The 27415-nt window shown below is 38.8% G+C and overlaps 1 protein-coding gene and 1 long non-coding RNA gene across 5 annotated transcripts in view; one reads left to right on the top strand and one right to left on the bottom strand.

Annotated features, from left to right (window-relative positions):
- POGZ (pogo transposable element derived with ZNF domain) overlaps positions 1–18066 on the bottom strand; it is a 56580-nt gene extending 38514 nt beyond the window's left edge. For 2 of the 4 annotated variants that reach the window (XM_069090009.1, XM_069090010.1), the window contains exons 1-3: positions 17870–18063; positions 2699–2823; positions 1631–1789 (exon numbers count right to left, since the gene is read on the bottom strand). In XM_069090009.1, the coding sequence (XP_068946110.1) occupies positions 1631–1789; positions 2699–2822 (283 nt within the window). In that variant the 5' untranslated portion in view covers position 2823; positions 17870–18063. Of the gene's footprint in view, positions 1–1630; positions 1790–2698; positions 2824–17869 lie in introns of all 4 variants that reach the window. The other 2 variants (XM_069090011.1, XM_069090012.1) reach the window with 2 other exon arrangements.
- On the top strand, positions 17777–26194 carry LOC138162667 (uncharacterized). Its single transcript, XR_011168689.1, has 2 exons — positions 17777–17907; positions 25341–26194. It is a non-coding gene; the product is annotated as an uncharacterized lncRNA (long non-coding RNA).
- Positions 26195–27415: the final 1221 nt, after the last annotated feature.

Here is a 27415-nt window from a genome sequence, read left to right as displayed (position 1 = left end):
AGAGAAATATTAGGCTAGCAACATAAGAGCCAGCAGCATTAAAAGTCTAGCAAGAGTCGAGATAGGGTGATTTTCTACATTTCCAAGTTGCTTAAGATGCAAAATAAGATTTTCTTTAGGGTCCAGCAAATGCTCCTTGAGAGCAGGAAGTGTCACTGTTGTCTCTGTATTGCTAGCACCTAGCACAGTCCCTTGTAAAGGGAATATTTAATAACTCCTTTTCAAATGAATGAATGGCTAGTGTACCTTAAAGGAATATGAATATGTTAAGAAATCTTAACATTCAGTAAACATCTAAGATAAGGAACTGACAGAGAATTATGTTGAAAAGGGGAAAATACCTATTTAAAAGTGTTATTTAATCCTTACCCTCACCCTTACATTTTAAAAGACAGGAAGAAAATAAGAATAGAGAAAATATATATATTTTTTGGTTGTAATAACTCAGGTCAAAGCTTTCGGATAGCAGTGTGAAGACAATTAATTTATATGGTATATAACATAAGGGTGTGTACAGGATCTTAAGCAAAACAATTTTTTTTTACAACGTGGCTTCTCTGACTGCTAAACTGCAACTAATCATATGATACCCACTTCCTTCCACTACAAAAATGCAGTCACTTCTGATATAGATGCCTTAGTAGTTCAAGTATAGTATTAATGTCAACCCTTTCTTATCTTCTACATTTGAAAACTAATGAATAACTGAATCTACAAGGAAAAGGAAGGATCCTAGCAACCCCAGAAAGAATTCTGCCAAATGGCACTTTTTTTTTTAAGGATAAAAGAATAGGGAACGTTTAATAACTAGAAATTTGATGTCCTGTTTCTTCTGCTGGGTGTCCCCAGCAACAGTCAGGTGGCCCCAGGTGTGGTTATACTCCAGCAAGAGTTCAGCACCTACTCAGCAGGGACAGTGCCAATCACTGGATCATTACTTGATTCTGACTCTTATTTACTCCACAGATTCGAGTGAAATCAACAACATTTACTAAGAATGTTCTATGCCAACATTTACAAAGGCTACAAAGATACAAAGATGACAAGACAAAAATTTGTAGTCCACTGGAGGGAGAGGATAAGACACATATCCAATGCTACAAAGTAGAATGTTACAAGTAAAAAGCTTGGACAAGGCACTGTGAGAAATCTGATGAAGAAAAGATGAGTGGGGATCAAGAAAGGCTTCACAGAGGAGGTAGCACCAGAGCTAGATCTTGAAGAAGGAGATGGATTTTAATCAGTGGAGACTGGAAAGAAAGATGTCCACCCTAGTTCTAGTAGGGGGAAGAGTGAATAAAGGCACAAAGGAGGGAAGGATCAAAACAGCAGAGGAAAGTAATCCAGTTTAACTGGAATCTAAGAGTATGTGAAGGGCAGAAATATAAGATGAGACTGGAAAGGCAAGTTGGAACCAGGCTGTGAAGGTTCTCAAATGCTAGGAGAAATTTTTAATAATATTCAGGAGGTACTAAGATTTTTGAGTAAAAAGAATGATGTGATAATGGTGCATTAGGAAGACTGGATGAAATTGCTACTTCAAAAAGGCTCACTTGTCCCAATGACTTTTTGTTCTCCCTTATCTTCTTCAACTTTCTGACCAGGAAGATTTTCCAAGGATCCCACTTACCATTGTTATTGGCAATTAGTGTGACAAGCGTCTTCTTGGCACTGTCGCTGTTCTGTACTCCGCTGCTACTAACGGTGGTGGATGTAGAGAGGTGCCCACCAACAGAAGCATGGGCAACGATGGGCACTGGAGCTGAGACTGGCTGCAGGCTCACAGAAACTGTGGGAAGGGGAGGTACAGTCACTTGGAGACACATGACCCAGGGACAGAAGACAAAGAAGGAACCTGCCCTCGCCTTCTCTTTTCTAACTCTGTGGAGTTATCTATCCAAGAAATTTCCTGCTTTCTGGATGAATGAATCCTCAGATTACTCTTCTTCCTACTTGTCCCTAATTCTTCCACTTAGAAACAATCAATTCTTCCCTTTTTTTGTGTGTTGAGTCTGCTGGTTAAGTTAGATGATTTATCCACTGTACCAGGTAGGTATTTAACTTTGTGTTTTATATAGCACCAGGCAGACAGGGCTCAATAAAGTTCCATTAACACTGCTGCTACTGGTTTCATAATCATGACGATACAATGCTGAACTGAGATTAGGCCAAAACCATCTCTTTAAAAAAAAATCATCAGAGCAACTGATTATGCTTTAACAAAGAGAAAAATACATCATCCAAATTCCAGGGTAGTCCAAAGTGTGACCCTGAAACATGACCCTCTACTATCTATTTCCTGAGACAATGCAGAGCAACAAGCTGATGAGCACAGACTTGTCACTGCTACAGAAGTGAAAACAAGAAGTAATGTGCAGTTTTCACAAAGTACAACTAAATAGGTCTACAGGCACATGTGTTTGGATTAGGCATATAAATGTACACAGCATCACCACTTTGTACCCTGGCTCTTATCAACCTCCCAGCACCTCTGAGGTACATGTAATTATCTTAGAAAAATTAAGAAATGGATCCACCTGTAGGACAAAAGATAAAATGCAAGATGGCACTCAGTGCCACAATAAGGCATCACTGCATACTTGAATTTCTCCTCCATTTCATTCTCTCAAACAAATGCTATGTAGGTCAATGAGTAAGATAATTTATAAATATGAACTTTCTCTGACAAGCTTGTTACCTGTAGCTGTTTTATCCACTGAATTATAATCTTCAACCACAGAATCCTCAATCACATCACTGATCTTCTGCCATGGCTCTAGTTCCTCTTCCTCACATTCCATAAACAGGTCGGTATCTGCCATGCTATATGAGAAGCAAGGAGATGAAAGGTTATCATAGCTTGAAGTAAAAAGTCAGGCAGAATATATAATCATATTCTTGGAGCCACTGGTAAATACCCAGATTTCCAGTAATCCAGAATTATAATCTTCCTGTTGTATAAAAATGTGGCTGTATAACATATATGCATGTATGTAAACCTGATACATACACATATATATTTATAACCATATATATTAAAAATTCCATGCTAGGAGGCAATTTTGTAAGAATATTTTTACTGATATCTTTTATTTTACATCACTCCCTTCCAAATGCATTCACTTCCCACCCATCTTCCCAGTCATTTCCTGTAATAAAGAACAAAAACCAAAGAGAGAAAAAAAACAGATCACTAAAACCAAATACATTAATGAAGCCTAATGGTAAATATAATATTTTGCACCCACAGTCCTGCCACATCTGCAAGAAAGGCAAGGACTTGCATTCTCTCATTAGAGATCTAAATTTAAAAGGCACTTAGGCTGACACATGCCTAAGAGCAAATCATTTAATCTTTCAAAAAGACCGAACAATCCTCTAAGACTATTAATTGCTGAGTAACTATTTGCATTGGTAGATAGTTTGTCCTTGCGGAGTGGTCCCTAAATCAAAGAAAATCATAGGACCCAACCTAAATAAAGAAAATACACTAAGGAATTGGTTCTCTTTTCTCTATACTTTCATTTGGTGATTGTATCAACTTCCTAGGATTCAATCATCTGTTGCAGATCATTTCCCAGATGGACATATTCAGTCCTAGTCTCTCTCCTGAGAGTCACATATCATGAACTTAATATTAGACATCTGCAACTAGATAGACATCCTGTAGGTATCTCAAACTCAAGATGTCCAAAGCAGAGGGGATCATCAATTATCTTTTCCCCAAAATCAACCCTCTCCTTTATCTTCCTAATCACCTAGGATCCCAACATCAGTATCAACTTGGGTGCCTCACAATCAAATCACCTCACATATCTAATCAGTGGCCAAATCTTGTTCACCACCCAATCTCTCATAGATGGCACCTTATCTCCATTCACAGAGTCCCTCCTCTAGCCTACATTATTCCAATAGCCTTCTAATGAGTCTCCCTGCTTCAAGTCTCTTCCCATTCCAATATTTCCTCTATAGAGCTACCAAAGTGGTTTTCCCATAGAGCAGTGTCTGATAAGTCAATCAACCTCACTCCATTAAGTCCAGTGACTCCCTATTACTTCTAGGATCAAATATAACATCCTCTTCTTTGAACTGAAAGTTCTCAGCCTGGCCTCTTTCTATCTTTCTGTTCTTACACACTATTCCCTTCCACACACTTTACAGACCAGTCATATTGACCTTCTAGCTGTTGTTCCTCATATACAACAAACTATCTCCATTCTCCACCCACCTGCTTAATGCCTTCTTCTCTAAAGCAACCTTGTATCTACTTTGAATGTTTATTTTATATACATGCATGCATGTAAGTGTGTGTGTGTGTGTGTGTGGGTATATGGCGCCTCCCATATTAGAATGTAAGCTCCTTTTTCTTTGTATCCTCAGAATTTAGCAGTATAGTATTTGGCAATTCATAAATGTTCACTGGTCAATTAACATGTCTCAGAGGGGAAGAGTCCATGGGATCGATAAATATCATTGATTGCTTCTACAAAAAAAAAAAAGACAACCAATAAAACAGCTACGACTGGTCCACCATCCAAAAAACAGGAGAAAGGCACAGGCAAACTTTTACAATTCCATAATAGACCATATCTTTATAGCCACACAACTAACAAATAAGATTCTACTGCACTGTGATTACTAATTTGAAAAAAAAAACAACCCAGTATTTAAATCAGCAAAACCTAAGGACTGCTTTAAAATGTCACTTAGACATTTAAATAACATAAAGCCATGTGAAAAAAGGTCAACAATGGAGACAACTTTTTCAAAGGTCTACTGACATCAAATGAAAGTGTAAAACAATAAACAGTCTCACCTACGGTTTTATGTCTTGGGTCAACGCACATCTATTATTGGTTAAAAGGTTAGCTTATTCACACATGTTAATATAGTAACTGTATCAGGCCAAGATGTTACACAGATTTCTCAGTGAATCCACAATAATGTGAAAGAGATTCAAAGCCAAATACTCCCCATACCATGACATACAGTTAGGCATTCTTGGTATGCATATCTACTGTCCACTGTAAATGAATTAAGAAGCTGAATTTAGAACTAAAAAAACTGAATAGAAGAAAAAGATTTGGATTAATCACACATAGGAAACTGCATAGTGCTTTCAATCATCTCATAATGCTCAATGTCACAAACCTGACAAGGAAGCATACATAATATAAGAACAGTGACAACTTCTGCTAAGAGACTTTTAGTGTTAAGTTCATTCCACTTTTGGATACCTCAAATTATTAGGAAGTTTCCCCCTGTTATTTCCTATTTACTCTCTATACAGCCTGTTTTGTATATATTTGTTTGCATGATGTCTTTCTTCCTCATTAGATTGTAAACTCCTTAAGATCAGGGACTGTCTTTTGTCTTTTTGTATCCCCAATGCCTGATATATTGTAGGTACCTAATAAACAAACTGTTTACTGATTGATAATATTGACCTAAAGTCTGCCTCTCTAAAATTGTCATCCATTATTCCTAGGTTCTAGCATCTGGGATAAAGCAGAATATGTTTAATCCTTCTTCCACGTGTCAGCATTCCAAAGATCTGAAGAGAACAAGTGCCTCCAAGTCTTCTTTTCTTCAAATAAACATACCTAATTCTTTCAATCAATACTTTTATGGCAAAGTCTCCCAGTGCTCTCATCATCTTGGCCAATTTCCTCTAGATATTCTTCAGGTTATCAATGTTCTTCTCAAAATATGGCTCCTATAACTAAACTAGATACTGAAAGCACAAACCAAAAGTAATCCCTCCTCTAACATATCCAATAAGTACCCAGTTTCTACCTGAAGATCTCTACCACCTACCCATATAGTCCTTTATACTTATAGACAGTTCTCTTTCTTACGGTAGATGTCTTCCGCTAGATCAAGTTTAAAATTTGCCCCATTTGTAACTTTCTACTTATTGCTTTTAATTCTGCCCTCTGGAGGCAAAAAAAAAACCCAAAATTTATGTTCATATAGTGAGAAATTCCCTTCTCTAATCATTTTATCTTTTTTTCCCCCTGCTTGCAGACCCCTAATCCTGTTCTCCATTTTCACCATGACCTCCCCCTCAGTTCTTCCCAAGTCCACCAACCCCGTGCTAACATTCTCCTTCCTTCCCTAGCTTGACCCCTTGGTAAACACTATTATTTATCTACACTATTATTTACTCTACACTATTATTTGTCTACATTTGAGTTAATTGCCTCTTTTTACCATCCTTCAGATGATGATGTCCATAATCTAATGCCTCTGCTACTACATCAGAACTGGAGAACCTCATAAAACTGCTGGCTGGGCCCCATCCCACTCACCACACATCAGCTATTATAAACCCTCAAGACTCTCATAGTACCCTTTCCCCCAAACTTTCTCAGCTGAGGATTTTGCCCGATAACTTTACCAAAAAAAAAAAAAAATTGAGGCCTTTTATTCTATACTCCCTCTTCTCCTATCATTCCATCATCATTCCCCATTATCTTCTCCTTCTCCTTGCTAAGGCAAATCCCTCTGCATGCACCCGTGATCCTCTTCCATTCCATCTTTTCCAGAATCTAACATCCTTATTCTCACTAATTTTCAATCTCTCTCAATTAGTTTCCATGCTGCCTACAAACACACCCATACCTACCTCGGTCTTAAATAACAAAACAAAAATATCCCCATCCTCACTTGATCTTTCCATTCCAGCTCGCTTATTATCTCTCCTCCTTTCATGTCTAAATTCTTTGAGAAAATCTACAAAGCACCTCCACTCCCTTTCCTTGAACTTCCTTCTAAACTGCAGTCTGGATTCCAACATCATCATTCGACTAAAACTGCTCCCTCCAAAGTTACCAGTGACCTCTTAATCGCCAAACCTAATGGCCTTTTCTCATTCTGACACCTCCAAAGCCTCTGACACTGTTCATTACCCTCTTCTCCTAGGTATTCTCTCTTCTCTAGTTTTTGGGGTTTTGTAACTAAGTTCTCTACATACCTAATCATTCTTCAATCCCCTTTGATGGTTCTTCATCTACATCAAATTCACTTATTATGAGTACCCCCATGACCAAGGCTTCTGCAGATGATTCTCACATCTATTTATCTAGTCCTCATCTCTCTCCTGAACTCTATTCGCATATCACCAATTGCCTATTTATCATCTTAAAATGCATATACTGCAGTCTGTTCCAAAAGCAGACTCATTATTCCCCAACAGCCTTCATCCTGCCTTCTAACTCTGCTATTACTAGAGAGGATACCACCATCCCTTCAGTCACTCGAGCAGACTCACTACCTAAGTGTCAGCCTATACTCCTTACTCAGACTTACACCACATATCCAATCTGTTGCCAAGTCCTATCATTTATATCTTCCCAGCATCTCTCATAGATATCTTCTCTCCATACACACAGTTACCACACTGATGCAGTGCCTCATTACCTCATACCTGGACTATTCATTACAATAGCCTTCTGATTGATATTCCTGTCTGCCTTCCCCCCCCTTTATTCCAGTTCAGCCTCCAAAATGATCTTCCTAAAGTGCAATTATGACTGTATCACGCTCTCCTCCCATCCAATAAACTCTAGTGGTTCCTTTTTACCTCCTGGATCAAATATAAAATCCAATGTTTGGTTTTTAAAGCCTCTTACAACCTGCTTTTTGAGTCTTACACTTTATTCTGGTCTATGTATTCTCTGATCCAGTCACATTGGACACCTTGTTATTTTTTTGCATGACACTCCATTTTCTTACTTTGTATCTATCCACCATACCTGCAATGTTCTCCTTCCTCACCTCTGCCTCCTGGCTCAAGACTTAGCTCAAATCTTTGGCCAGAATCCTTTATCAATCTCCCCTACTCCTATTAGTGCCATCCTTCTAAGACTGCCTTCCACTTATACCATATCTGTATATCTTGCAGACCCAAGTGGTTGCAAGGTGTCTCTCTCATTACAATGTGAGCTCCTTTGAGGTCAGAGGCTATGTTTTTGCCTTCTTCTGTGTCCCCATTGCTTAGTAAAGTCCCTGTCACATAGTAAGGACTTAAATACTTGTTAACTTTTGAGACTACTCAAAGTCACATCCCAGCAAGTCCTGGACTCTACTATGCTGTTTGTTTTATTTATCCATACTCTATATGTGTATAGACATTTGACACAATAGATTTTATATCTAAGTTCCAATAATTAATATCAACTGATTACTAATACTGGTAGATCACTTTCACAAGTCTTTTTTTTTTTTAAACCTTGACCAACTACATGCAAATATTAAGAACATGTATTCAGTAAGCTAGGAAGGTCTCATTTCTGAAAGACCAGAATTTAGTTCTATTTTATTAGAAATCCTAGTCTTTTAGCAGGTCACTGCTATGCAAATTTCTATGGCCCTCCCAAAAAGTTTGAACTAGAAGCCTTTGATTTCAATCATTTGCACTGTGTTAACCTCTGTCTCCTCAGTATGCAGGGCCGTGCCTTAACCACCACTTTATTGAATCTGTATTATCACAAGAGAATGCTTAGATTTTTTGGGGTTTTTCTCAAGGTAGCATGTGTAAGAACATGTTCAAATTTTCTTTAAATGGAAATATTAAATTCTACCATCCTACATACAGAGTGGCTCTTTTGAAAGAAAGGTCTGAAAAGTGATGGGCCTCAATGACTACAGAAGGGCCAGCCCAATTACTATAACTTAATGTGATGCAGTATTATGTCTATAGCACAACAAAAGACAAATATGAAAAATTCAGAGGAACCTGGGAAGATCTACATAAAAAGTTATATAGAATGAAAAAAGTAGAGTCCAAAGCCCACACACAACTACAATATAAATGTCAGTGGGGAAGCAGCAAAATTCTGGTCAACTATACTGGTGTCTCAGCATTATTCTGTTGAAGCTAAAAGATAATTCCCCTCTTTTCTGTTAACAATAACTACACTAAGTTTTTTTTCAGGAAGCATATTTTTGTAGAGGGGTTAATACAGGCATTTTTTTTAGGAAAGTGTAAAAAATAAATTGGTGGGTCTTTTAAAGATGTCAAGGGGATCACCTCATGTCCCATTACTATTTCTTAGCCTAAACATGAGGAATAAGTGAAGCAGCAATGCTAAGAAACATCACTTACAATTAAAGGCTCACAATTCAACTTAGTGAAAAATCATCTGAATTTTCCCAAGGATGCAAGATATGGAACCAACTGCGGTCATATCAAAGACTCAGAGATGGAAAGGACCTTACAGGCCCATTGATTCAAAATCCCTCATTTTATAGATAAGGAAACAGGTTCAAAGAGTTTAAGTGATTTGACCAATGTCACACAGATCATAAATGGCAGAGCTGGGATCTAGACAAAATGTCCTCAGACTCAGTCTATAATTTCTTCTGTGTCATGCTAGCTCTCATAGTATTCCAACTGATAATCAGTTGTTTAATTACTTGCATGCAGTTCATTAAAAAGATGGATCACCACGAATTACTGAAATCCACATTATCCAAAACCTTTATTTTAGCCATTGGTTTCAAAGGTTTACTTCTTCCTCACCAAACCTTTCCCATAACTGTTAACAATTTACAAAAATAAATGGAATCAATTTTCCCTCTCACTATTCCTGCCATGAGGTTAGAAAGAGGATGAAAAAAGAGAGACGGTAACTCATATACCAGAACGGTCGTCCCCAAATTTTCCTTATCACACACCACAATTGATACATTTTTGAACCCATACTCCCAATGTGTATATTTACTTATTTACAAAGTTTTAGGTTGCTACTGTACTAATAATTATGTACAAGATAAAACCTACACACATAAGAGAAATTTTTTAAAAGGAGATAAAGATGAAATATTTGATCCTAGAGCCATTAGGGAGCCACTGGAGTTAACTGAGTAGGGACTGAGTCAGACCTGTGATTTAGGAAAAATCACTCTGGCAGATGTGTGTGGGATGAACTGAAAGAGGGAGAGATTTAAGGCAGAAAAACAAATTAGGAGGCTACTACAATAGTTCAGGCAAGAGGTAACAGCATGTGAACTAGGTTAGTGGCTCTGTGAGTAGAGGAATGGGGACAAACAGAAGAAACATAGGAGAAGATTTAGAAACTAAATGAAGAGATTACATTGTCAACATAGATAAGGAAAGATTGCTGCCCTCAACAACAATAAATAATGAACTTTATAAGGGGAGTGGAATTGGGGAAAAGAAAATGTAATGAGATGTGATACAGGTTAGAATCCATCCAAGCCTTCTCACACATTGGTCCCACCTATAAGAAAAAAGTAGGGGTGGGAGGAGGGGAGAAGGCTCTTATTTACCAGTCATTCTTGTATAGAGACAGCTTGCCTCCCTGAAGTCACTGAGGTGATCTAAAAAGCAGATTTTCTCAACAGCACCTGCTAGCTGCTGATAACGGTACTGGGATAGCAGCTAGCAAATAAATGACCTGAGCAGCTAATGGTTCTTATGATTGGGGAGGTAGAGACCTTCCACAGTAAAGGAGAGTGAAGGGAGATAAGAATAGATATGATTGTATTAGAAACAAATCTCATGATGAATATTTTGGGAAGAAAGGGATCCAACCCATCTCCCCATGCTCGGACTAGTTGATTACCCTGCAGGGTCAGACCACAGTTCTCTATTTGGACACCAAGGCATTAAGAAATTACTTTTAGAATTTCATTTTTATTCAGTTTGGGAACTTCCTTTTGAATAAAACTTACAGATAAAAAGATAAAATTTCAGAAAACAAGAACACAAATAGTACAACCACAAATCAGGCCATGAGGGAAGCAAAGCTAAGGACTACCAAAGAGATGCAGGTAAAATACTTTCTGCTATGTAAACAACTTCCCCCAAAGTGGTAAAAGAATATAAGCAGTTCCCCTGCCCCGAAAAGATATAAACTTTAAGAATTCTATGATTCAGAGTTGGAAGAGAACCTATAGCCCCTCTGCGTCTAATCCTCTTATTTTATAGATGAGTAAACAGATTAAGGGAGTTGAAGCTGCTTGCTCAATTTCCCAAAGGTAAATGGCAAAGGGAGATTAGAATCCAGGCCCTGTGATATTAAATCCAATGCACCTCCACTATACCAAGTTTATTCCTACCAAGTAAAGTTTAAATTCCTCCATTTAGCATTTAAGGCCTTACTACACTTTAGCACTGTACTATCTTTTCAGTAACATCTTATTATTCCCCTATATAAATTCTATGTGGCGGTCAAAATAGACCCTCTCTTCTCTCAAAACATTCATCAGGCTGCCATACCCTTACTCTATGTACCCATTCAAGTCTTACCCATCATTTAACTCAAACATTTCTCCCTCTATGAAGCCTTTCCAAGTCCCCAGTGGAAAACAGCCCCCCTCAGAATTCTATAAATAACCATGTGAATACATGCCCCAAATAGTTAAGAGAAATGCAAATTAAAAGAGCCTTGAGGTTTCACTTCAAAATCCAAATTGGCAAAGAAAACAAAAAACAAGAACAGTCAATATTAGTTTAACTTTTCTGGATATCAATTTGTAATTATGCAATAAGAATGACTAAACTGTTCATACTCTTTGACCCAGCAAATCCACTATTGGTCATGTATGTTAGAGAGGACAAAGGTAGAAACACAAAGCAATACTTTCTGTGATAGCCAAGAAATGGGGGGAATAAGGAATTCAAAGAAATGTGGGAAGACTTGTATAAACTAATTGCTAAGTGAAATAAGCAGACCTCAAAGAGTAAATTAAAAGATCACAAAAAAGCAAAATTAATTTAAAAGTAAATTAAAAGATCACAAAAAGAAAGCTAAACTTGGAGTAATCGAAAAAGCAATGATGTTCAGGGAGAACCTAATGAAATACAGATGCCTGCAGAGGCAGGGAACCACTGAGGCAGAATGTCGGATACAGTTTGGCTGTTGGCAGAATTATCTTTCTTAGTTACAAAGAAGAGTTCAATCTGGAGAGCAGGGGTATTTCCAGAAATGATGGTGCTACAAAAGCAAAACATAACAACTTCCTAAAATAAAAAAATCCTTGAGAATAAGTAATCATATGCCTCCCTCCCTGTGGAAGAAGCAGGGACTGCTATCAAGTATGTCTCTTTAATTATTTTTGTTACAACGGAAGATTTAAGTTCTGGGGCGGACTCAGGAAAAGTATTTCCAGAAATGCATGAGATTAAAAACAAAAGGTATCAATAAACTTTAAACATTTTCTAAAACATAGCTTTATATTTTGATATGTTTAAAGCATCATTAGATATTTTTTGAAATGAAAAAAGACAGTGATTACCATACTAAAATCAACAAATGAAGGAGGATGGGGGAGAGGATATGCATTACAATAAAGTTAGGGTAAAAGATTCTTTTCCTTAACATTACAATTTTACTACATAATCTTTAAATTGCATCTTTATTAATAGATTTTGGTTTTCAGGGCAGCTTGGTGGCCCAGTGAATAGAGCACCAGCCCTGGAGTAAGGAGGCCCTGAGTTCAAATCCAGCCTCAAACACTTAACAGCCCTGTGACCTTGGGCAAGTCACTTAACCCCAACTGCCTTGCCTTCCTCCCTCCAAAAAAGCAAACAAATAAATAAAAATAGATTTTATGGGGCAGCCAGGTAGTACAGCGAGTAAGAGCACCGGCTCCAGTGTCCTGATGTCCTGGAGATCGAATCCCGGGCTCAGAAACTTAGCACCCACCCAGAAACACCTGGCCGTGTAACCTTGAGCAAGTTACTTAACCGCGATTGCTTTAAAAAAAAAAAAGATTTTAGTTTTACATCACTTTCCTTCCTGAATAGATATCTCTCTCCCCTTATCTAGCAAGCCATTCCTGGTAAAAAAGATCACAAAAGAGAAGTAGCCTCCTTATGGCAAAGCCAACTGAAAAATTACCCCCATTTGACAGCATGCAGTGTTCTACAGCCATACTCCCTCATATCAGCAAGAGAGAAGGGAGGTACATTCTCTCCTCTTTTCTAGGGCTGAACTTGGTCATTACAATTACAGCATTAGGTTTCAGGTTTCTGTTCTTTCCATTTACATTACTGTAGTCTTTGTGTATATTGTTTTCTGGGATCTGTTTATTTCACTCTGCAGCATCCTTCTCTGAATTCTTCCCGTTCATTGATTTTAAATGGTAATATTCCACCCAGAAATCTTCATATTTCAGTAAAGATGCTATATATTAGAAAAGTTTCAGAGTCAAGTCAAATGCTGCGTCCCCCCCCAGCCCCCCATTTTGGGTGTACCTGAGTGTTTAAGGATCTGTGATTTCACTTGTTTATGGAACTTCTTCCCAGGAAGAAACTCCATCTACCAATACACATGGATAACAGCTCAGCAACTTCAAATCCTAAAAGCCTTGCCTGGGACACTGAGAAGTTCAGAGCTATATGGCCAGGGTCAGGCAACCACTATGAGTGAGACAGAGCCCAAATTTTGCTGAGAGTGGCCACAAGCTCTCTATCCACTGATTTTAACTGACACATCCCCTCACTCGGACTCCTTGGGTAACTTACCCATTCATTAGCTGTTATGCCTATTTTATTTTTCATGTGTGGATAATCTACTTATTAAAAAATTATATACATACCCATCAGCTTAAAGACATCAATTTCTTTGTGGGGAAAAATGTAAAACAAAAACAAAAAAAACTTTCAGTTTCCTAATGAAATGTCTAGGAAACACTAATTACTATGGCAACAAGGAACTTTTTACACTACTATACTCATTTAAAAGGTTATTCAGTAAGAAAAAACCTCTAACTTGGGTTCTCAAATAAGTAACTGATAGCTACTTTTATTTAGCTATTACATACACAAAAATGCTCAACAAATTGTATACTGAAATTGAAGCTGAAAATTGAAATTCTTTCAACATTCTTCTGATTATCAGTTACTCTCTTCTAATAATAACTGAGACAGGGGGGCTGTTTCTTGCCATTTCTAATCCAGTAATGCAGCCTGTCTTCACAGAGGATTTGAATTCAACAGTTAGATGGTACTTTAAAAAAGAAGTTGAGAAAACTGTTCTTTGCTGCAACACAATTCATTAATGGGTGATATCAACATACAGAACGGATATATTAAAAACAGCAGAAATCATATTCTAATGAAAGCAAAATAATACTTTATTAATTTTAATACCACACAACTATAATATCCACGTCATCTTGTACATGTAAGACCATTCATTATACTATTTTGGCTCTTTAACAGGAGCAAAAAGCACATGTTGATTCTGGGGGAAGGTCTACATCCATTTTTTGAAGAGTTACTGTCAACCATTTTGCCAATTTTAAATATTCACCCTTCCTAAAATATTTTAAAAGCAACAAAGCAAAGGCTCCCTGGATCTGATGAAATGGTGGCAATACATGCAATAGGAACCACTTATATTTGTTTCTTCTTATATAGAACATGATTCTCCACATTTAATCAGAGTTTGCATAATCTAAAACCATGGAGGAAATTACACTCATTACAAAGAACACATTCAAACATACAAAAGAAGAAACAACATTTTGACAGTGTTGACACTGAACTACAATAATGTAAAATTTTTTTTTCTGGTCTTTCCTTAAAAACTTGGGATATCTTGATTTGATTTTGGATTCTTTTGTCTTTTTTCGGTTGTAAAGTAAATCCTAGGTATGTGAACTTAGCACCTTCACTTTTTGAACTTACTGTTGGCATGCATTCGCTCAAACTTTTATTTAATACCAATGCCACCTGTCTACAAAACTGCCTTAAAGAAAAACAAGTAATGCCATCTCACCCCAAGTCCAGCAGAAAATAAAAGCATAATGTCCAAAATGATTACTACTTGTTACTTTCTCAGTTTTCTTGTTTTTATTACAAGTAACCAATGAAATCTCATTTAAAAAGATTAAATTCTATTTTAACAGAAAAATTAAGGGTCCCAATATTTAGTCACTGGTACTGAACTTAAATATTTTTGTACCTAATCTTTTACATTGACCATCTTAAAGAATATTTTTGTACATAATCTTTTACACTGACCATCTTGAAGAGAGAAAACACTGATGGTTGTGTCACTTAATGCATGACTAATTACTAGATAAGCTTAGGTTAAAAAGCAATTTATTTTCCCTCAAAAAAATTTGAATTGTCAGGTGAATCTTAATATAATTTTCTTTTGATAAGTGAAAAAAAGCTGGAAGCTTCCAACACAAAAAGTTCATTTGCAGCAAGAGAAAAATAGAAGCCTCAATAGAAAATGTTTACACTTCTCTAAACACATGTTCAGTCAGTAAACCCTCTATCAAGAAACTACTCATTGTCTAAGTAAGTTTGTTTTGTTTTTTTTTGCCACCTGTATGACAATCTTTCAGCCAATTTAACAGAATACCACAAAAGGCAAAAAGTCACCTATTTTTAGTCAACAAGTTGCCATGGCTTCTTAAAATAAAAATTGTAAGGGATCAAAATTAGAAAGTTTCATAAATTCTCACTATGCAAAACTTTTTCTCAGGGTGAAGTTGCCAGTCTTGCCAAGCGGCTGTAATTTAACTGGCAAATGAACAATCCTGACCCCCAAGGAATGGTTGAAAAGAATAATTTTGTACAATTTTATAGTATAAAATAAAAGCTTCATTTGCCTTTTACTGAAATATTAGTTAACTCTTCAAATGCCCTTGGATAGAAGCTTCTGAGCAAGACACTGTATTGTTACACACTTAAAACACAAAACCAAAAAGTTCTTCCCTCAAGAAGCATGCTGAAGAATACAAACTAAGGCACAGGGCAAACACAAAAAAACTCCCAAAAATTACACCACAAGTGTAAGAAGTTGTAATGGGAATGCAAATTTGGAAGATCTTCCCTGCCCCTAGGCTAAAATGCACCTGAAGCCTGGGGAGGGAGGCTTGTTTTTCAGTAGATACTTCTTGATTGGCCAGTGAGTCAATAAGGTTGTTACATTCTCTGAGCCAGGAGAAGGCTATATAAGCCCTGATGTGTAGCTTTGTTTTGGGACTCACTTTGAAAAGTGTTCTGTGATTTGATCTGAATTCTGGGAAGCCGTTGTTGAGAGTCCCCCCCGGCTTTGAAAAACCCAGATGTGGACACCCAGATGTTGACTGGGTATGGATGTAATGGTTGGACAGTTTGGAAATCTGTCTACTTGATCTGTTTCTGTCTTGATAATTCTGCCTGTATACTTTGAAGTTCGGGGTGCTGACCTCTTTCCCCTGAACAAGGTAAACGATATATGTCTGACTGATTAAAGTAAACTTGTTAACCCATTTTGAGTTGCTTTCCTTTAACAAAGCAGATCCAAGAAGCTGTATGGGCAGCAAACCCTGAGGACGCTTGGCGTTCTTGCTGCTACATTAGTTGAAATAGAAAACGAACTGTCTGGTCATCAAAATAATTCATTATGACCATTAGTTCCTCCAATTTGTAATACATCACCACTAAAGGAAAGCAAAAGAGCCAAAGGGAAGACAGAGACAAAGAACGAAGACTACTACGTGAATCTATCCAAAAGAATCAGAATCAGGGAGGTTTTTACTCCCACTGTCATCAGAAACCACAACTTCCTATATTGCATCTCTCCAACAAGTAGAAAAAGCTTCTTCAAGAGGGCACAGGCACCCCTCCCACTGCCCATGCCAAGCAAGTCTGGGATGAAGGGATGTTCCAATAAAAGGACCAGAGTGGGAGAGACCCACGCCGGGCAGAAGGGGGATGGGCTGAGGCAAGAGTGAACTGTATTCTTAACTTCTCCGGGTCTCGAGGTCCTCCGCCTCTACAGAATTAGTACGGCTGGACTGCTATTTCTAAGTTCTCTTCCAGCTCTAAAAATCCTATGAAGCACGACTAGGAGGCAGAAGATGCTCAAACGCACTCCCCTAATAGTTTTGGAGGACGCAGACAGAAGCTGGGGGAGGGGAAAGGACCCAGCTCGAAAGCAGGTGAATAAAGAGGCGAATCCGTGTCCTCTCTCCAGGGGCGCCAGCAACTGGAGAAAATAGTCCCCGGCAGAAACATGGCGCCCGCCGCGGCAGGACACCTAACTCCGCAGGATGCTGTCATCAAAACCATCTTTAAAAAAACTAAACAAATACAGGAATAAATCAGAGCGACATCCCCAGAAGAACACAGGCAGCCGCTGGGCAGACGGTTCGCACCCTGCTGGACGCTCGGGCGCCCATCAAACTGGGGAGACATTACATAACGGGAGTGGGGGGTGGGTTCCATCCCCCGGTGCCAAACCAAAGAAACCCCCAAACTCTGCGCCCTCCCCAGTCGCAGGAGGCGGCGGCGAAGAGTGCGTAACCCCCAGCCCCAAGGCAGGAATGTTATCCCTCCGCCTCCCCCACCAACCATCTCCTCCACCGTAGGCTCGCCCCCCGAGAGCGCGCGGGAGAGGGAGGGGGAGGGGAAGTTCTCTAGGCCCCTCCCCCACCGTCTCGCGCCACCGCCTCCAGTCCCCCTCCCCCGAGCCTCCCTCTGGGTCCAGGCGCGCGCGCCCCCGCACACCCCCTTCCCCCACCGGGGGCTGGGACGCCGCCGGAGTGCGGACATTAGGGAGGACGGCGTGAGGTGGATATGTGTGGGGTAGGGATTGGGGGAGGGACATGGGAGGGTACCTCCCCTCCCCTCCCCTCCCGTCCCGCGACTCGGAGGCGCACGCACGCACACACGCTCGCACCGCGCCCGCTCCTCCCTCCCTCCCTCCCTCCGCCACCTCCGCTCGCGCCGTGATTCGCGGTGGGCGCGTGCGCGCGCGACGCCAGCCTCTCGCGCCCCCCCCCCACTTCCCATCCCCCTCCTTCATTGTCTCCCAGCCGTCCACCGTGGGCACCGAAAAGATAACGGAACCCCGGTAGAAGGGGTGGAGGAAGAAAATGTCCGATCACTCACCTCCTCCCGTGGTCGCCGCCGCCGCTTGTCTGACTTGAGTAAGGCGCCGTCGCCTTAAAGGGACCTTACACCCAGTCGCTGGGAGAAGGGGGTGGGAGGGGATGGTAGTACAGGGGGAGGGGGAGAGGAGGAAGAGAGACTGGCCAAGCCTCGGCTTCCCGACCGGGAAAGGAAACCCCCCTAGGGCCCGAGTGATATGGGGTTGTTTTTTTCCCCTGGGGGGGCGGGAGGGCCCCGGGGGAGGGGGGGTGGGGGGGGCCAAGGAATGTGGCTCCGTATACGGGAGCTGGCGCGGGGGAAAGAGAAGCCGACTCCCCCCACCGACCCTCCTGCCCCGCGGAGGGATACGTTTACGTCACTTCCGCCCTCCCCCTCTCGTGAGCCTCCTATTGGCTGGGCCACCTGCACGTCATGGGATCACCCAAACTCCTCGGCCCGGTCTTCTTTCCTAGTCAAGTTTGGCTGGGCCCTCAAATAAATAAATAAAGGAGGAAAAAAACATTTTTGAGAAGAAAAAAAAAAAGATATCGTTTTAAAGGGTTTTTAGCAGCAAATCCCCCATTTTAAAAATGAAATGAGAAAAATGGTCTTGTGTAATGAAATGGCACCTCATTACACGCAGTGGATTCCCAAGCAAGATGTGGGGCCTCCCTATTCCCCACCCAAGCCATATGATGCCCAAGTTAGAGCCTCATGCCTTGGCCGGGGTGGGAGACACAGCAGGGCCAAACTCGGCTAGGATAGTGTGTCCCTGGGTTGGGTGGAAGAAGGCACAATGGCGCCTACCCATTGGAAGCCATTCTCATGTTCAGTCCACTTTGATCCCATGTCTTTGCATATGGCTTTGTTTTCACGAGCACCTCCAAAGAGCAGCCAGTGTCCCCTTTCCGGGCATGCTCTTCGAGGCAAGAAGACCGCTTCTTGAGCGCCCACGGAGGTGGTTGCTACCGTGGGATCTTTAAGAAATGTTTTTGGTACCCTCATCAATAGATCCATCCAAGATCCCGAAATCTGAGATACAGTGGGTTCTCAATCCTCTTGTCAGACAATTCAGGGTGTAGGTGCCTTCCTTCAAAGAAATCCAGCTCCTTCAAACACGTCAACTCAAATTCTCATGTCCTCTTCAATTAGCAGTCTTGTCATCTCTTTCCTTCCTAAAGATTACTTGGCTTGAGTCTTTTCCTTGGATATTTGATCTTGTTGGTTCTCTAAGTATCTTATCTGATACTACCTCAGATTATGTTCTATGTTCAGAGTTAACTCAGGAAAAATTGACAGGAGGTCTGTGATTAATTTGCTCCTTTGCCCTTTTCTCTTCATTTTATAAACACAAAAGCCATTTCTTTTTCTGGCCCAAACCTGTAATTTCACTGGAAGTGAACTCCCAGCTCCCCGTGAGGAAACTCCCTCCTCTAATGCAGATCACGACTTACTGTTCAGGAGAGTTGTCTGCTACACTGAGAAGTTACATGACTTGCCCAGTATCACACAACTAGATTATGGACTTGTACCCAGGTGTGCTTGACTTGAAGCCTCGTGCTCTGCTGTGTGATGCTGCCTCTCCTTTCTTGCTTGGGAACAAAAATAGTTTAAACCTTTCTCCATAGGAATACCCCTGTTGTAGTAGATTGGAGACATTGACTGTTAGGTTTTTTGCCGCAATTTCCTCCCCTGTAAAGTGAAAGGGTTAGAATAGATACTTTTCAAAGACCTTTCCAGTTAAAAATTTTATGATTCAGCACCTGTCCAACAAATGCATACAGCTGTTATGTAGTAGAAAGAACTAGATTTTGGGAGACTGCTGAGTGCAGCAATTGCCTCAGATACTTCCTGTTGGCTTTGTGACTATGGCCTCAGTTTCTTCCTCTACAAAATGTGGACAATAACTTTTACACTACTTACCACATAGGATTATTGTGAAGAAAGCACTTTGCAGACCTTAGAGTGATTTGGAAATGTTTAGAGAAAGGACCCTATAATTAGATATTAGAAAAGTCACTAGTCACTGTTTATTCAACTAGCATTTTATATAAATTAGTCCATATAATTTGGATATTCCCAGAGAACCGTGCTGAGATGGTAAAGCAAAACCTCTAAATTGGATTGATTGGCCTGTAATGTTTTATCAAGCCCATATTGATATGTAGAGAAATGAAAATAACATGATGATTAAGCTGAATCAAACACTTTGGATTCTGATGAGAGGGATAAGTCAATACTGATTTGATAAAGCTAAAGAAATCTGACTTTTGGTTCAAAGGCCAAAATACTAGCAAGGACTGTGTCAGTTATTTAAGGAAGACTTATTTCCTTTGCATAAGAGTTTCTGTCTGATTTGAAGAACTAAAAGAAAAGGTTAACTAAAGTCCCTCTTGGGGCATATTAAAATCAGGTAGCCAAAGAGTATTTGGCCTTTTACAGCTTGTGGGAACATTTCCCCCCCCATTCCTTTGCTTTTTGGTTTCTGCTAAGGGTCGAAAATCAGAACCATCTGTAGCTTGGGTAGTAGTAGGATGGGATGATAAACGGTTTTAACATTTTTTTTTTTTTGCTTTTTGGAGGGAGGAAGGTAGGGCAATTGGGGTTAAGTTACTTACCCAAGGTCACATGGGTAGTAAGTGTTAAGTGTCTGAGGCTGGATTTGAACTCAGGCCCTTGTGACTCCAGGGCAGGTGCTCTATTCACTTTGACCACCTAGCTAGCTGCCCCTTAACATGTTTTTCAAAAGCAGTAAGTTATGGATATCTGTGGTGTCCTTGGGCTATTTTTTTTTAAGTGGCTTTTTATATTTCTGATTCAAAATGAGGCTAATTGTATTGGAGTCCATAAAATAAATCCAAAAGCTGGAGGGCAAGGTGATTGACAGGGGGAAGGGAGACTATTACAGATTCATAAAGATAAATCCAACTGCCTGTTTTCCTTGGGCCCTAGACCTCAGAGTGGTCAAAACAATGGGAGTGAGGGGTGAGGTATTTTGGAGGCAGCAAAGGAGAAAATCTTTGCCATTTGGGATTAATTCCAACTTGTGCAGATTGACTGATGCCTGCATTTAGTCTGGGTTCCAGGAAGATAAAATGTGTTGTGTGTGTGTGTGTGTGTGTGTGTGTGTGTGTCTGTGTGCAAAGGAGGCTACTGAGTTGTGCAACCTCAAAGGGAGGAAGGCAGAGACTTGTGAGCCTTACTAGCTAAGTGGTAATCTTGCTATTGGATACAGGAATATTTTTATTTTACTGTCTGTGTTTTGAATGATGCCAATTTCCCTAAGAAGCCTAGGAGATCATAAACTAATAGAATTTTAAATTTGGAAGGGACCTTAGAAGGCATCTAATCTAACCCTTTCTGCTGCATGAATTTCTTCGATAAAGACCCTAACAAAATACATTCTTTAATGGGGAACTCACTACCTCAAAGAATAGTGTATTCCATTTTCAGGCAACTCTAACTGATATATCATTTTTATTCTATATATGTTATAGATGTTATATTGATTTTGCCCACCCATGAACAATTAATATTTCTCCAGTTATTTAAGTCTGACTATATTTGTATAAAAAGTGTTTTGGGGTGGCTAGGTGACGCAGTGAATAGAGTACCAGCCCTGAAGTCAGGAGGACCTGAGTTCAAATATGACCTCAGACACTTAACACTTACTAGCCATGTGACCTTGGGCAAGTCACTTAACCCCCATTGCCCTGCCTTCCTCCCTCCAAAAAGCAAAAAATAATAAATAAAAAAAAGTGTTTTATAATTACGTTCACGTAGTTCCTGGGTTTGTGATGGCAGATATACTCCCAGGTATTCTATACAATCTACAATTATTTTAAGTGGGATATCTCATACTATCTCTTCTTGCATGATTTTGTTCATAATATATAGAAATGCTGGTGATTTATGTGGGTTTATTTTATATCCTGCTACTTTGCTAAAATTATTGTTTTAACTAACATTTAGTTGAATCTCTAAGATTTTCCAAGCATATCATCATATTGTCTGAAAAAAGAGATAGTTTTATTACCTCATTTCCCCAATTCCTGTAGTTTCTTTTCTCTCATTGCTGTTGCTAGCATTCTAATATAATATTGATTATACTGGTGATAATGGGCATCCTTGTTTCACTGCTGGTCTTATTGGGAAGGCTTCTAGCTTATTCCCATTACAAATAATGCTTGCTGGTAGTTTAGGTGGATTTTTTTATTCATTTTAAGGAAAAAGTCCATTTATACCTATGTTTTTAAGTGTTGTTTCTTTTTTTAATCGTGAATGCATGCTGTATTTTGTCAAAAGCCTTTTCTGCACCTATTGATATAATTATGTGATTTTTATTACTTTTGTTATTGATATAATTAATTGTATTAATAGTTTTTCTTATGTTAAACCATCCCTACATTCTGGGTATAAATCTCACTTAGTTACCATGTATAATTTTTGTGATAATGTTATAGGCTTTTGGCTAGTATTTTATTTAGAGTTTTTGCATCTATATTTATTAATGAAATTGGTCTATAATTTTCTTTCTCTGTTTTTTGCTCTTTCTAGTTTAGGTATCAGCACCATATTTATTTCATAATAGGAGTTTGGTAGGATTTCTACTTTGCCTATTATTCCAAATGACTTATTTAATATTGCAGTTAATCTGTAAATGTTTGGTAGAATTCACTTGTAAATCCATCTGGTCCTGATGCTTTTTTGTTAGGAAGCTCATTTACGGTCTGTTCAATTTCTTTTTCTAAAATAGTTTTAGTTATATGTGCTATTTCCTCTTCTGTTAATCTAAGTTGTTTATATTTTTGTAAATATTCTTCCATTTCATTTAAATTGCTAAATTTATTGGTGTATAATTGGGCAAAATTACTCCTAATAATTGCTTTGATTTCATCTTCATCAGTGGTATACTCACTCTTTTGACTTTTGATATTAGTAATTTGGTTTTCCCTTTTTTTATCTTGTTAACAAATGATTTATTTATTTTATTGGTTTTTTTTATAAAACCAACTTCTAGTTTTATTGAATGGTTTTCTTACATTTAATTTTATTAATCTTAACTCTTATTTTTAGTATTTCCAATTTGGGGTTTAATTGGAGATTTTTAATTTGTTCTTTTTCTAGTTTTTTTAGTTGCATACCCAATTAATTGGTCTGTTCTTTCTCTGTTTTATTATGTAAACATTTAGAGATATAAATTTTCTCCTCATTACTGCTTTTGCTTCATCCCATAGGTTTTGGTATGTTGTTTCATTATTATATTTGTCTTTAATAAAATTATTTATTGTTTCTATTTGTTGTTTAACCCACTCATTCTTTAAGATGAGGCTATTTAGTTCCAATTATTTTTTAATCAGTATTTCCATGGTCCCTTATTAAATATAATTTTATATGACATTATTATTGAAAGGGATATACTTAATATTTTTGCTTTTCTGCATTTAACTATGAAGTTCTTATGTCCTAATATATGGTCTATTTTTGTAAAGGTACCACTGGAAAAAGAGGTATATTCCTTTACATTCCCATTCAGTTCCCTCCAGATAGCTATCATATCTAGTTTATCTAATATTCTATTCATCTCCTTGACTTCTTTCTTGGATCATATTTTTGGTTAGATTTTTCTAGTTCTGAGAGCAGAAGATTGAAGTTCCCAACTATTACAGTTTTGCTACCTGTTTCTACTATAATTTATTTAGTTTGTCCTTTTGAAAAATTTGGGTGCCAAGGAATAGTTTACCTACCAGATCTATGGAGAAGGAGAGAATTTATGACCAAACAAGAGATGGGGAACATTATGAAATGCAAAATAGATAATTTTGATTACATTGAAATAAAAAGATTTTGCACAAATAAAGCCAAGGCAACCATGATTATAAGGGAAGAAGAAAGCTGGGAAACAGTTTTTACAGCCATTGCCTCTGATAAAGGCCTCATTTCTAAAATACATAGAGAAGTGAGTCAAATTTTTAAGAATACAAGTCATTCCCCAGTTGATAAATGGTGAAAGGATATGGACAGGTAGTTTGAAGATGAAGAAATAAAAGCTATCTACAGCCATATGAATAATGTTCTAAATCACTATTGATTAGAAAAATGCAAATTAAAACAACTCTTGAGTTACCACCTCATGCCTATCAGATTGGCTAATATAACAAAAAAGGAAAATGATAAATGTTGGACAAAATGTGGGAAAATTGGAAAACTGATGCATTGTTGGTGGAGTGGTGAACTGATTGAACCATTCTAGAGAGCAATTTGGAATATGTTTACTTGGCTGTAAAACTATGTCCTAGTAACAGCAAACACCTTAGTATACACAGGATGGCTTGCAAGCACAGGTTCTTTGATCTACTTTTCTAGGAAAAACTGCTCAAAAAGGGGTTAACAATCCTACTTTTAATTACATTCACTAGTTCAGGGGAAAGATCAGCACCCTGAACATCAGAGACAACCCAAGCAGAGAAAATATAAGCAGAGAAATTAGCATAAAGACCAACAGAAAGGGCTCTGACTGCCTGAATCAAAGCACAATTGCTCTACACTTTACATACACCGCTAGATCAAGAGAGCCTTTACATCTGAGCGGTTGGGGGGTCTGAACATAAGACTACTCAGAGTCTCAACCAGTCAATCAAACAGTCCTCATAAGCAAACCCCCAAAGCAAAATACCAACTCAGAGTATATATTATACTTCTCAGAGCCAAAAGGCATCACAATGCTTGTGATTCAATGCCTAATCAACTTAGTACCAAAAGGTGTGGAAGCCTTCCTATGATTTTCTTGCATCATTCTCATTTCTCTTCCCAATTTTTCCTCTACTTCTCTTATTTGATTTTCAAAATCCTTCTTGAGCTCCTCTATGTCCTGCTACCAGTTCATATTTTTCTTGGGGGCTTTTGATGCAGGAGTTTTCAATTTGCTGTCTTTTTCTGGTTCTATGTTTTGATCATCTTTGTCAACAAAAAAATGAGTCTATAGTTTGATTTTGCTTCCTCTGTTTGCTCATCTTGCCAGCCAATTACTTGACATTTGAGCTCTTTGCCATGGTAGAACACTGCTTCCAAAGTGGAGAGTACTGTGTCCCAAATTTCTGGGGTTTTGCGCAGCTGTTGTCAGAGCTTCTTGTAGGCACCTACCTCAGAACTGTGAGAAGGACTGCCTCCCCACAGCCTCAGCAAGCTCTTCCACACCAGCGCTCCTCAACCCAGGACTGCCACCCAAGACTGTGATCCAGATCCAAGCAGGGCAAAGCAAGAGAATCCTGCCTCAGCACCAGCAAAGAGATTCTTGCAATTGCCTTCTGGTTGGCCACTTGGTTGCCCCACGATTTGTGGGCTGGGGGCTCCAGAAGCAGCCACCAAGGCAGAAGCTGCAGCCGCCCTCACCTCTACTGCCCTGGGGACAGGGGCTGGACCATGCTCTTCTCTCACCTAATTCCAGTAGAGTTCCCCCACTGACCTTTTACTTTCTCTTTGGCATTTATAGGTTGAGAAGTTTGGAAACTGCCACATCTGCCAGTGAATCAGTCCCCTGAAGATTGCTGTAGTGTGGCCCACAAGGGACTGTGCTCCATACCCAACCTGGTACTATAGACTCTTCCTGTCAGCCTGCCAGGCTGCCTTCAGCAGGAGATTTGTTTCTCTCTGTCACTTTGTGGGTTCTGTAGCACTAAAATTTGTTTAGAGTTATTTTTTACAGGTATTGGAGGTGGTTGGAGCAGGAGCTCAACAAGTTCCTGCTTTTACTCCGCCATCTTGGCTCCACCCCCAGAAGCCTTCCTACAAGCAAGCCTCCCCCTAAACAAGCTCCTACTTAGGCAAATCCCTCCCGAAATGGGCTCCTATTAAAGGGCAGGGGAGATCTTTTTATCCCCTTAACATTACAACCCTTTGATCCAGCAATACCACTACTAGGTCTGTATCCCAAAAAGATCATGAAAAAGGGAAAAGGACCCACATGTACAAAACTTTATAGCTGTTCTTTTTGTGGTGGCAAAGAATTGGAAATTGAGGGGATGCCCATCAATTGGGGAATGACTGAACAAGTTGTGGTACATGAATGTAATGGAATACTATTGTTCTATAAGAACTGACGAGCAGGTGGATTTCAGAAAAACCTGGAAAGACTTACATGAACTAATGCTGAGTAAAGTGAGCAGAACCAGGAGAACACTATAAACAGTTACAGCTACATTGTGCAATGACAAACTTTGACAGAGTTTGCTCTTCTCAGTCATATAGTGATTTAAGACAGTTCCAAAATACTCATGATAGAAAATGCTATCCACATGCAGAGAAAGAACTATGGAGTTTGAATGCAGATAAAAGCATAATATTTTCTTTTTTTTTCTTTCTTGTGGTTTTTCCCTTTTGTTCTGATTCTTTTTTCACAACATGACTGATGTAGAAATATATCTAATAGGATTATACATGTATAGCCTCTATCAGATTCTTGCTGTCTTAGGGAATGGGTAGGGGAGGGAGGGAGAAAAAAATTTGGAACTCAAAATTTTATAAAAGTGAATGTTGAAAACTATTTTTATATGTAATTAGAAAAAAATACTATTAAGTTGGAAAAAACTGGGTGCTATAGCATTTAGTGCATATAGATTTAGTACTGATATTACTACATTATCTATGGTACCTTTTATTGTAACAGTTTCCCTATTTATCTTTTAACAAAATCTGTTTTAGCTTTAATTTTGTCTGAGATCATGATTGCTACCCTTATCTTTTTTTTGTATCAGCTAAAGCATAATAATTTTATTCCAGGTCTTTACTTTTATTCTGTTTCTCTCATTTTAAAATGTGTTTCTTATAAACAGCATATTTTCAGATTCTGTTTTTTATTCCATTCTACTGTCTGTTTCCATTTTATAGATGAATTCATCCCATTCACATTCAAAGTTATAGTAACTAGTTGTGCATTTCCTTTCATCCTATTTTTCTTCACTGTTTATCCTTCTCTTTTTACCCTATTCCTCCTCAAATGTCTAATTGACTTCTAACTACTGCCTCCTTAATCCAAATACCTTCTAAGAATCTCTCCCTTATCTTCTCCCCCTTTTAAGAATCCCTCCCTTATCTTCTTACTTTACTCTCCTTTTTTTCATCTGCATAACTTTCTAAGAGTCCTCCCTTCCTTTATCTCCTCACCCTCCTATTTTCTCTGTAAGTTAAAAAGATTTTTATACTCTTCTAGATTTATGTTATTCCCTCTTTAACCCAGTTCTGATAAGAATATGTTTCCAGCACTAACAGCCCTCCATCTCCTCCTGTCTTCACTGTAACATTTCTTCCATTCATGCTTCATATGAGATAATTCATTTTACCTTTCTCTGTTCAATTTTATTTTTTAGGATCATCACATCATACTCAACTCAACCCCACGCTCTCTATGTATTCTCTTTCAAGCTACCTAAGTAATGTTAACATTCTTAAGTTACTGATAACTTTTTCCCATATAAGATGTAAATGTTTTGATTTTATTAAGTTCTTTATAATTTGTCTTTAATCTTTACCTTCTTATGTTTCCCCTAAATCTAGTAGGTCAAATTTTCC

The sequence above is a fragment of the Petaurus breviceps genome, unplaced genomic scaffold, assembly GCF_028583685.1.
Source record: "Petaurus breviceps papuanus isolate PSGF00001 unplaced genomic scaffold, PetGlider_PUasm1.0 186, whole genome shotgun sequence".
In the NCBI taxonomy this organism is placed as follows: domain Eukaryota; kingdom Metazoa; phylum Chordata; class Mammalia; order Diprotodontia; family Petauridae; genus Petaurus; species Petaurus breviceps.
Note: the sequence above shows the minus strand (reverse complement) of the source record. Positions and strands in the feature narration are given on the sequence as shown.